The sequence below is a fragment of the Pan troglodytes genome, chromosome 3 (genome assembly GCF_028858775.2).
Source record: "Pan troglodytes isolate AG18354 chromosome 3, NHGRI_mPanTro3-v2.0_pri, whole genome shotgun sequence".
NCBI classification, from domain to species: Eukaryota; Metazoa; Chordata; class Mammalia; order Primates; family Hominidae; genus Pan; species Pan troglodytes.
Genome location: NC_072401.2, coordinates 189,653,079 through 189,664,111, shown reverse-complemented (window position 1 = coordinate 189,664,111; position 11,033 = coordinate 189,653,079). Strand labels below are relative to the sequence as shown.

The 11,033-nt window shown below is 44.5% G+C and overlaps 1 protein-coding gene across 7 annotated transcripts; it reads right to left on the bottom strand.

The window, feature by feature from the left end:
* Positions 1-1,139: 1,139 nt before the first annotated feature.
* Positions 1,140-10,657, bottom strand: ZFP42 (ZFP42 zinc finger protein). Of its 7 annotated transcripts, none has more exons than XM_054683589.2 (5): positions 10,529-10,631; positions 7,698-7,775; positions 7,158-7,325; positions 6,747-6,823; positions 1,140-3,691 (listed from the first exon to the last, which is right to left on the bottom strand). In XM_054683589.2, the coding sequence occupies exon 5, from the start codon at positions 3,576-3,578 to the stop codon at positions 2,646-2,648; it is 933 nt and encodes a 310-aa protein (XP_054539564.1). In that variant the 5' UTR covers positions 3,579-3,691; positions 6,747-6,823; positions 7,158-7,325; positions 7,698-7,775; positions 10,529-10,631; the 3' UTR covers positions 1,140-2,645. The 7 variants fall into 7 exon arrangements, with proteins under 7 accessions (XP_054539564.1, XP_024212177.1, XP_054539563.1 ...); XM_024356409.3 differs by having other exon boundaries at positions 1,140-3,676; XM_054683588.2 differs by having other exon boundaries at positions 1,140-3,673.
* Positions 10,658-11,033: the final 376 nt, after the last annotated feature.

Here is an 11,033-nt window from a genome sequence, read left to right as displayed (position 1 = left end):
TTCCCATCTCAAGTTCTATACTCAGGTGTTTGATTTGGAGGAAATTCCACTTACAAATGGATTATGTACCCAGTGTTCCTCACTCAGTACCCACATTCCTGTAAAAATGATACTAGAAATTCTAGACCAAATTAAGAAATAATTTCCATAGTCCATAGTAGCAATTAGCTCATACTGACGTCAAAATGTAAGCCTTTGATTTTTTTTACTTGTTTTAAAGACATATTTTAGACTTTGGTGTTTTAGAAATCAAGATTAATCTTAAGTTTGATATATTTACTTAGTGTGGTATTGTTATTTCCTGAAAAGCCATTAAATTAATGGTACACTTAGCACTACCTCCAGTGATGTCTTAAATCTTAAAATCAAATAAGCATTTCAAGTTTGATGGCAGCATATTTTTGGCCATTATGAGATGATTCCAATCAGGGATTCACTTAATAATGATAAAAATGAGTTAACCCCTACATTAGATTTTATTTTTACCAGCTACCTTCAGACAATTTCTCCCTTTATCCGTATGTAACTACTTTCTCTGAATTTCCTTCCACAGCAAGAAAATACACCAGATCCCGTCTCATCTGTTAGTAACAAGAAACTTCCTCTTTGTGGCTTGCCTCCAGCTGTGACCCTCTCCCTGAAGGAGACTTGCACATTTGCTGTTGAACAAAAGTGGCATGAATTATGCAGCCCATATCCCCTTAACGAACATTTACGTTATGGGTTTATCACTATTAAAAATACTATTCAGTTAACATTCTTGAACAGATCCCTTTGTACATTAGTACAAATAACCTCAGTACCTCAGAATGTGACTTTATTTGAAGGTAGGGTCTTCAGAGTTTGTCAAGTTAACATGAGGTCATCAGCACAGGTGATAATCCCACATGACTGGTGTCCTTGTTGGGACACAGGCAGAGGGAAGGGATGTGGGGATACAGGGTGAATGCCATGTGAACACGAGACAGTCACTTAAAGCCAAAAAGGGAGGCCTGGGCCAGTCCTTCCCTCCCAGCCTCAGAAGGAACCAACCCTGCCAACACCTGGATTTTGGACCTCTAGCCTCTGGAACCGAGACAATACATTTCTGCTAAGTCACCTAGCTTGGGAGTACTGCTACGGCAGCTCAAAAACGAATATAGCACAATTACAAAATTTATTTCCAAACTGGCTGTGACAGTTTATCCCTTATCCAACCACACGTAAGCCCAACTTCCCGCCATATCTCACCTATACCGAACATCAGTCTGTTGAATTTTGCTAAGTTTTAAGAACAAATAAATGGTATCTCTTTTCAATGTAGACTTTGATTTTTTAAAATACAGACTTGGCATATTTCTGAAGTTTCATATTCTTTAATTGTGAAATATCTAAAATGGATTCAAAGGGACTAACATTATCAAATAATCACATCTAACCATATGATTTCCATATAGTTTGATACAATGATAAAAAGAAAACAAAAATTACAATGAAATACAGTTGACTTTAAGGAATATTTAACTACTGATTCGTTTATTGACTATCTACTGCAAATTTTTCATTCTCTAGGGCTATGACATGAACCATGAAGTATATTTTTAATTTTTACTTTTTTTAAAAGATGGGCTCTTGCTGTTATCCAGTCTGGAGTACAGTGGTGCAATCACAGCTCACTGTAGCCTCAAACTCCTGGGCTCAAGCTATCCTCCTGCTTCAGCCTCCTGAGTAGCTGGGAACACAGGTGTATGCAACCAGGCCTAGCTAAGTTTAAACATTTTGTGGGGGGCCAGGCACAGTGGCTCACACCTGTAATCCCAGCACTTTGGGAGGCCGAGATGGGCAGATCACTGGAGGTGAGGAGTTTGAGACTAGGCTGGCCAACATGGTGAAACCCCATCTCTATTAAAAATACAAAAATTAGCCGGGCGTGGTGACACACGCCTGTAGTCCCAGCTACTTGGGAGGCTGAGGCCGGAGAATCACTTGAACCCGGGAGGTGGAGGTTGCAGTGAGCCAAGATCACGACACTACACTCCAGCCTGGGTGACAGAACGAGATGCCTACCAACAAAAATAAAAATAAAAATATATAAATACAAATAAAAACAAATTTTTTTTGTAGAGACAGGATCTCACTATGTCGCCCAGGCTGGTCTGGAACTCCTGGCCTCAAGCTATCCTGCTTTGGCCTCCCAACAAAGTGTTGGGATTACAGGTGTCAGTCACTATGCCTGGCTGAAGTATAAATTTACAAGACAAAAGCTAAGAAATGGAAACTACACAATTAAAAATCAAAGTTATTTTCATATTTATAGTACATGAAAATAAGTCTTATATCCAATAATCCAACAGATAATATATTGAAGGTTATGCTTTTGAAGTCAATTTATCACTGACCTTCCTGTTGGAAGCACACTTTAAGAATACACAAAGTTCTAAATAAAACAAATAAAAAAGTTCTAAATAAAACAAATAAAAGAAAAAAAAATGCACCATGTCCTTAAAACGGTATCACAAAGTGTAGGAGTATCTTAGTAACACCAAAGTATAACCGCTTTTGGGGTTGCAATATTGATTTAAAAATTCCTTCCTAGAAACAATAATCAATGAGGCATGTTTGTCACTGATCACTCTTCTGTTAATCTGCTTCATCCTGTTGGAGGACTACTTTCCCTCTTGTTCATTCTTGTTCGTATTTGCATGCGTTAGGATGTGGGCTTTCAGGTTATTTGACTGAATAAACCTCCTGTTGCAGCCTTGAAAGGGACACACAAAACGTTTCTCCCCCGTGTGGATGCGCACGTGCGTACGCAAATTAAAGTCCAGAGAGAAGCGCTTTCCGCACCCTTCAAAAGTGCACTGAAACGGCTTCTCTCCAGTATGAACCAGGAAATGTCTTTTCAGTTTTGAGCTCTCAACGAACGCTTTCCCACATTCCGCACAGACGTGGTCTCGGGGACCATGAATGAGGAGATGCTTTCTCAGGGCAGCTCTATTCCTCAACTTCCTAGTGCACCCACTCTGAGGACAAGCGATTGCGCTCAGACTGTCATATTCTTTATTTATGGGGGGCTTCTTTCTAGCAAATTCTGCGAGCTGTTTAGGATCTGATAGGTCAATGCCAGGTATTCCTCCAGGCGGAAGCTTCTTGCCTGTCATGTACTCAGAATACTCAAGCGAATTCTCTCCAACTATCTTTTGTGGAAGCTCTTTCTTTACCCCTTTTTTCATGTATTCCAAAGAACATTCAAGGGAGCTTCCTTCGAGAACCTTTTGAGAAAGCTGTTGTTCTGATCCTTTCTTTAGGTATTCCAAAGACTCAAAAAGTGAGTCCTCTTCCAGGATGGGTTGAGAAAACTCACCCCTTATGACGCATTCTATGTAACAGTCTGAGAAATCATCCCCTCCGAGAGCCTGAGGGCCAGGCTCATAGCACACATAGCCATCACATAAGGCCCACACCGCGCTGACAGGTTCTATTTCCGCCTGCAGGTCTTGGCTTGTCTTGCCTTGCCTGGGCTTAGCCCCACTGGGGGTTCTTCCACCCAGGCCTTTCTGGTGTCTCGTCTTTGCCCGTTTCTTCAGTTGCTGGTTCATGTTTTCCTGCCTGTGCCCTTCTTGAAGGTTTACACCAGGATATATCAACCACCTCCAGGCAGTAGTGATCTGAGTAAGCTGTCTTCAGCAAACACCTGCTTTATGATAATAACCTTTAGTTAAAATAGATTCCAGTATTAGAGCCACTGTCAAAAAATGACCTAGGACACATTTTCCAATAATACATTTCTGTCTTCTCTGATAAACTAACCAAGAGACCAAGAATGAGCTCTGTGTAAGACACGAGTCATAAACAGATCTTATCTGGGTGTCCCCACAAGTTGTCGGAACCGTCTATATCTAACTGCTCACCTGACACGTGTTGGGTGGGACTATGTGCTAGCTCTATTTTAGGCTACACAGTTTGTGATCCATCAGTAAACAGGCATACAAACATCTATGCCTCCATGGAGTAGACATACTCATGAGCATAGAAAATAAGCACTGTATGCCACGTGTTAGAAGGTGACTAACTGTGAAAGAGTAAGCAAAGGGGCTGGTAGGAAACAGAAGCCTGCAATATTAAATAGGGCACTCGGGCAAACCTTCACTAGGGTGGTAAGTGGCAGTTGGTTAAAAGCCTGAAGGCGGTGAGGGAGCAAAATACTGTCTTTTCTTTTTCTTCTTTTTTTTAGAGACGGAGTCTCACTCTGTCGCCCAGGCTGGAGTGCAGTGATGCGATCTCAGCTCATTGCAACCTCCACCTCCCGGGTTCAAGCAATTCTCCTGCCTCACCCTCCCAAGTAGCTGGGATTACAGGATTACAGGCACATGCCACCACGCCTGGCTACTTTTTCTAGTTTTAGTAGAAACGGGGTTTCACCATGTTGGTCAGGCTGGTCTCGAACTCCCGACTTCGTGATCCGCCTGCCTCGGCCTCCTAAAGTGCTGGGATTACAGGCGTGAGCCACCGTGCCTGGCCCTATTGTTTTCTTATGTAATACTGTTATGAAATTCAAATTAAATAATGCATGCAAAGTGCTTAGCACGGATTGTGGTGCACAGCAAATGCTGGCCGCTATGTGAGCTCGTGTTATTTTATTACCTTTTTATTCATTCTACAAGTATACGTTGCATCCTGCTACACGCCAGGTTCTTTCTAGACCAGGGTGGTAAACTATTTCTGCAAAGGGCCAGATTTTAGCTTTGTGGGTCCTGTGGTGTCTGTTGAAACTATTCAACTTTGCCGTTGTAGCACAGCACAGAAGCAGTCAGATAACACATAAAGGAATGAGGGTGGCTGTGTTCCAATAAAACAGGGAGACTGGCCCATGGGCCATCGTGTGCCCACTCATTGTTCTAAAATATGGGGATCCAGAGAATAAGACACATGAAATTAATGGTGCTCCCACCTTTTAGGAATCCATGCCAAAATAAAGGCACAGGGTAGCTTGGCCCTGAAGACTTTCCTATCATTTCCTTAAACATCTAACAGCAATGACGTTATAAAAGTTATAGCATGAATATATTATTGCTTTTACTATAAAAGTCTCTTACTTAATATTACAATTGTGTGCCTGAGAAAAGATCTCCCTATTTATTGTCCTGATGTCTTTCTGTAGGAAGAAAAATTATATGCTTTTAAAAAAGAGGCAAAAGTAAAAGTTGTTGGATGAAAATTAATAGCTTGAAAATACTTTAAAATAATCACATTAAAAAAAAAAACACCTCAACAGAAGCATGTCATTTACTTTTGGTAAAAAACAAATACATATAATAAAAACAAAATGTGTTCCAACTGTAGGGGACAAGTTTAAGATTTCTTAAAATGTATTTAAAAATATGTAATACATATATGTTATATGTTACTAATGTTATTATTTTTTGTGTCATTTTATTTTATTTTATTTTGAGATGGAGTTTCGCTCTTGTTGCCCAGGCTGGAGTACAATGGCACAATCTCAGCTCACTGCAACCTCCGCCTCCGGGGTTCAAGTGATTCTCCTGCCTCAGGCCCCAAGTAGCTGGGATTACAGGCAGGCACCCCCCCCCCCACCCCCCGCCACCACACCCAGCTAATTTGTATTATTTTTTAGTAGATACGGGATTTCATCATGTTGGCCAGGCTGGTCTCGAACTCCTGACCTCAGGTGATCTGCTCTCCTCGGCTTCTCAAAGTACTGGGATTACAGGCGTGAGCCACTGCGCCAGGCCTGTGTCCTTTAAAAAGGTGAAATTAGGGCTGGGTGCAGTGGCTCGTGCCTGTAATGCCAGCCCTTTGTGAGCACAAGGCTGGCGGATCACCTGAGATCAGGAGTTTAAGACCAGCCTGGCCAATATGGCAGAACCCTGTCTACTAAAAATACAAGAAATTAACTGGATGTGGTGGCCTACACCTGCAATCCCAGCTACTGGCAGGAGATCACTTGAGCCTGGGAGGCGGAGGCAGTGAGCCAAGATTGCACCACTGCACTCCAGCCTGGACAACAGAGCGACTTTCTCGGGAAAAAAAGAAAAAAAAAGAAAACAAAAATATAGAGGTGAAATTAACCAGGGAGATCTCAAAATATTTATGAAGCACAATATTAGCACCTTTGGAGGGTAATTACTAGGAATAAACACAGAGCTGCTCTCCCCAATTAGTCCATTTAAAAAACAGCTTGTGCATCCCAAATCTGAAAATCCAAGACCTGAAATGCTTAAAGTATGAAACCTTTTTGAGTGCCATCATGACACTTAAAGGAAATTCTCATTGGACCATTTTGGATTTTGAATTTTCGGACTTGGGATGCTCATATTGGGTATTTTGCAAATACTCAAACATTCAAAAAAATCTGATGTCCATAATACTTCTGGTCCCAAACACTTTGGATAAAAAATACTCAACCTGTAACTGCAATTTAATTGACTGCTGCTTTTCCCTCCAAGCTCACCTCCTGCCATCTATAGCTCTTGTATTTCACTATTCAGCCATAATAAACTTTCTCCAGTAAAGCGTCAGATCAGTCCATTACAAATGTTCTTTTTTCTCACTAAAATACCGCCTATCCTCCAACACACACACACAGGCTTGCTTCCCATCCATACTTCAAATGCGCAAACATCACCTCCTCAGGCAGGCTTCCCTGGATTCTTCGGCTCAGTTGAGTCCCAAAGCTAAACGTTCTCCTAGCTCCCTATTTCACACTGATCAGAGCTCTGGTGTCCCTTGCTTCAAGTCTGTCTTACCTGCTGGACTGTGAGCACTACTAGAGTGAAGGCCTCTTCTGTTCTGTTCACACAGGCTCCAGCCTCAGTACATTTGTCTAGTGAGATGAAATCATGAGTATGCATTAGTCATTGTGCTGTTGATCTCTGATTTAACAACCCTATATAATTACTTTACTAGGAATTTATTTGAGAGTTTAGACAACTTAATGTAGAAGTTTCAAAAAAGCTGGCTATTAATGATGCAGGGTGTTACATAGAAAGGAATTTCCTAAGGCCAGGCATGGGTGGCTCATGCCTGCAATCCCAGCACTTTGGGAGGCTGAGGTGGGTGGATCCCTTGAGCCCAGGAGTTGGTGACCAGCCTCAGCAAAACGGTGAAACCCCATCTCTACAAAAAAGAAAAAATGAGTCTAATCAGACTACACCTACACTTCAGCTCAGCGATGGTTAGGTCTGAATTCCCAAGGGAGGCGGTGAGTGGGGTGGGTTTGCCAAGTGTGCTGGTGGTCAGCTATTCAGGAGGCTGAGGTGGGAGGATCGCAGGAGCCTGGGAGGCAGGGGTTGCAGTGAGCTGAGATCACACCATTGCGCTCCAACCTGGGTGACAGAAAAAAAAGAAAGGCATCTCCTAAGAGAGGTATTTTCTTTATGAATTTACCAAGGTTCAAGTATGTTCCTTACCTTTCTAAGCTAAATTCTTATTTGTCAGATCTCCGAGCATTATGCTATTTCTCATAGCAGTATACAAGCTTGTGAGGATGACATATAACATTGAAATGGTAATTTATTAATTTACTAAAAGAAAACTATTTATATGGCAAGCCAATTTCTGTTAGCAGAAATAAGTAGTCATGCATCACTCAAAGACAGGAATATGTTCTGAGAAATGTATCTTTAGGTTGCTGTGTCATCCTGTGAACATCACAGAGTGTAGCTACGCAGACCTGAATGACACAGCCTGCAACTCACCCAGGTTACACGGTAGGGCCCATTGCTCCTAGGCTATAAATCTCCACAGCATGTTACAGTTCTGAGTACTGTAGGCAACTGTAACACAACAGTAAGTATTTGCATATAAACATATCCAAACAGAAGAAATACTGTACAAAAGATAAAAAATGGTACACCTGTGTAGGCACATTCCCATAATGGAGCTCACAGTACTGGTAGTGGCTCTGGATGGGTGAGTGAGTGAGTGTTGAGTGAATGAAGGCCTGGGACACCACTGTACACAACTGTAGGCTTTATAAGCACTGTACACTTAGGCAAATTTTAAAACTGATTTAAAAATTTGTCTTTCCTGAATAATAAATTAACCTTAGCTTACTGTAACTTTTTAAATTCATTTATTTATTTACTTTTTTTTTTTGAGACAGAGTTTCCCTCTTGTTGCCCAGGCTGGAGTGCAACAGCGTGATCTCCGCTCACAGCAACCTCCACCTCCCAGGTTCAGCCGATTCTCCTGCCTCAGCCTCCTGAGTAGCTGGGATTACAGGCATGTGCCACCACGCCCAGCTAATTTCGTATTTTTAGTAGAAATGAGGTTTCTCCACGTTGGTCAGGCTGGTCTCCAACTCCCGACCTCAGGCGATCCGCTTGCCTCAGCCTCTCAAAATGCTGGGATTACAGGCGTGAGCCACCGCGCCCATACTCTTTTTAACTTTATAAACTTTAAAATGTGCAAACTTCCTGACTCTCTTGTAGTAACACTTAGCTTAAAACACAAACATTTTTTCAGCTGTACAAAAATATTTTTTCTTTATATTCTTATTCTGTAAAATTGTGTCTGTTTAAAAACTTTTACGTTAAAAACCAAGAGACAAACCCACACACGAGCCTAGGCCTACACAAATTCAGGATCATGAAGATGTCACTAGGCCATGGGGATTTTTCAGCTCTTTTATAATCTTATGGGACCACCATAGTACGTGGGGTTGCTCACTGACTGAAACGGCCTTATATGGAACTTGACTGTACATGGAAAACATACTGACTGGTAAAAGCGGATGTGGACGAAATCTTCATATACATTTAGTATTCGTTCTAGGTGCTGAACTTAGGGAAAAAGATGCAAAGTTCCTCGTTAACACAAAGTTTGGTGTGGGACAGACAGTAAAGGGCAAATAAACAAAAAATGTCAGATTGAGAAACATGCTATTAAAAAAAGGTCGGGGCGGGGTGGGACCGGGAGCGGTGGCTCACGCTTGTAATCCCACCACTAAGGGAGGCCGAGGCGGGCGGATCACGAGGTCAGGAGATCGAGACCATCCTGGCCAACATGGTGAAACGCTATTAAAAAAAATTAGTCGGGCTTGGTGGCGGGCGCCTGTAGTCCCAGCTACTCGGGAGGCCGAGGCAGGAGAATCGCTTGAACCTAGGAGGCGGAGGTTGCAGTGAGCCGAGATCGCGCCACTGCACTCCAGCCCAAGCGACAAGAGCAAAACTGTCTCAGAAAAAAAAAAAAAAGAATATGAGAGGGGAAGTAACCGAGGACGCCACCTTCATCATGAATGTCTGGAAAAGGCCCCCAAAGAGGGGGCCATCGGAGCCAGATGTGGGCAGGAGGAAAAGTGCCCGGTGGTGGGAAGAGACGAGCGAAGCCTGCTGGTTCCAGGCTGCCGGCGGCTCCCGGGGGCTGCAGGCCATGCTCCATGCTCCCTACAGATATGGCGGGCAGGAAGGTGGGGGCTGGGGCGAGGCCCAGGCGCGGGGCTGACGGTGAGCCCCGGGACCATTTGCATTTCATTCCAGGTCCCAAGGAAACCACTACAGGGCTTCCAACAAGCAAACAGCAAGCTTTTTTAGGTTAGAAGATGGGCCGGACAGCTGCATGGAGAATGGATTTGGGGAGAACAGAAAAATCTATTAGATTTGGGAATCCCGCGAAGGGCTGCTAGGGGTTTGGAGCAGATGGCGGCAGAGGAGATGAAATGCAGGGAGAGCGGGAAAACAGGAGAAAGAACCACCCCCTCGCCCTGCAGCTCGCTGGTGGATTGGATGAAGAGCGGAAGGGAAACAGGAATCAAGAATGAGTCTCGCCCGGCGCGGTGGCTCACGCCTGTAATCTCAGCACTTTGGGAGGCTGAGGCGGGCGGATCATCTGAGGTCACGAGTTCGAGACCAGCCTGACCAACATAGTGAAACCCCGTCTCTACTAAAATACAAAAATTAGCCGGGCGCAGTGAAGGGCGCCTGTAATCTCAGCTACTTGGGAGGCTGAGGCAGGAGAATCCCTTGAACCTGGGAGACGGAGGTTGCAGTGAGCCGAGATCGCGCCATTGCACTCCAGCCTGGCAACAGAGCGAGACTGTCTCCAAAAAAAAAAAGAAAGAAAAGAAAAAAGAAAAGTCTCCTAGGTTTTTTGCTAGAGTAATTTGAGTGGAGGGTATTGCCATCTCCAGAGATAAGAGGAGAGGAAAAGAAAGGGAAGAGACTGGTGTCTTGATCACAATGTAAGCATGTTAACATAAAAAAGACTTAGCCAGGAAACATATTTACATGAAGTTTTGAAATAAAATAAAAAATACAATTTAGGAAATCACCGCCAGACACTTGCTTTCTTGAGAGTGTATTACTTGCCCATCTGCCCGTTTTCAACATTTGAGGCCTGTGGCCAGCCACGGGTCACCGCAGGGCGAAGGCTACAAGTCTCCCGGCGAGGCCGGCTCCGGCCTGGTCCCAGGATGAGAACACGCTTCCCCTCCCTGACTATCTAACCCCTTTGACCGACACATTCCAAGTAGTGAGCAACACAACCCCCTTCTCCCCATTTGAAAAAAGTTCCATGAAACAAGACTCACCCCTGCTACCGCGAAGCACTCTGCTATTTCCAATGCCACCTCCTCCCAAACGTAAAACAAAGAAGAAACTGCAGTGGAAACGTGGACTGCCCTGCGCCCCCTCCCAAGACCCACCCTCCGGACTGACGCGGTCTAATCAGGCTACACCCACCCTTCAGCTCCGCCAGGGTTAGGGAGGGCGTGGCCCGCCCCGCCCTGGGGCGCCGCCCTGGAGCCACCTGGCCCGCGCGTTCACTTTCTGCCCGGAGCCGCCTGGCACCTGGGCGGCGCGCTCACCCTCAGCCCGGGGCCCCCAGGCACCCGGCCTGCACGCAAACCCTCAGCCCGGGGCCCCCTGACCCCCGCGTTCACCCCTCAGCCCGGCCGCCGGGCACTGCGCATCCGCCACGTGGCAGCGCCTCCAGAGCCCAGACGACCGGCGTTAGCACGTGGTGAACACTCAATAAATGTCTGTTGAACAAATACGCGTCGGTGTAATCACATTTACCCTTTTAGGCCGGACGCG

What these genes read in the sequence shown, in the direction of transcription:
- ZFP42 (XM_024356412.3), bottom strand. Translation starts at nt 3,578, where the DNA reads ATGAACCAGCAACTGAAGAAACGGGCAAAGACGAGACACCAGAAAGGC.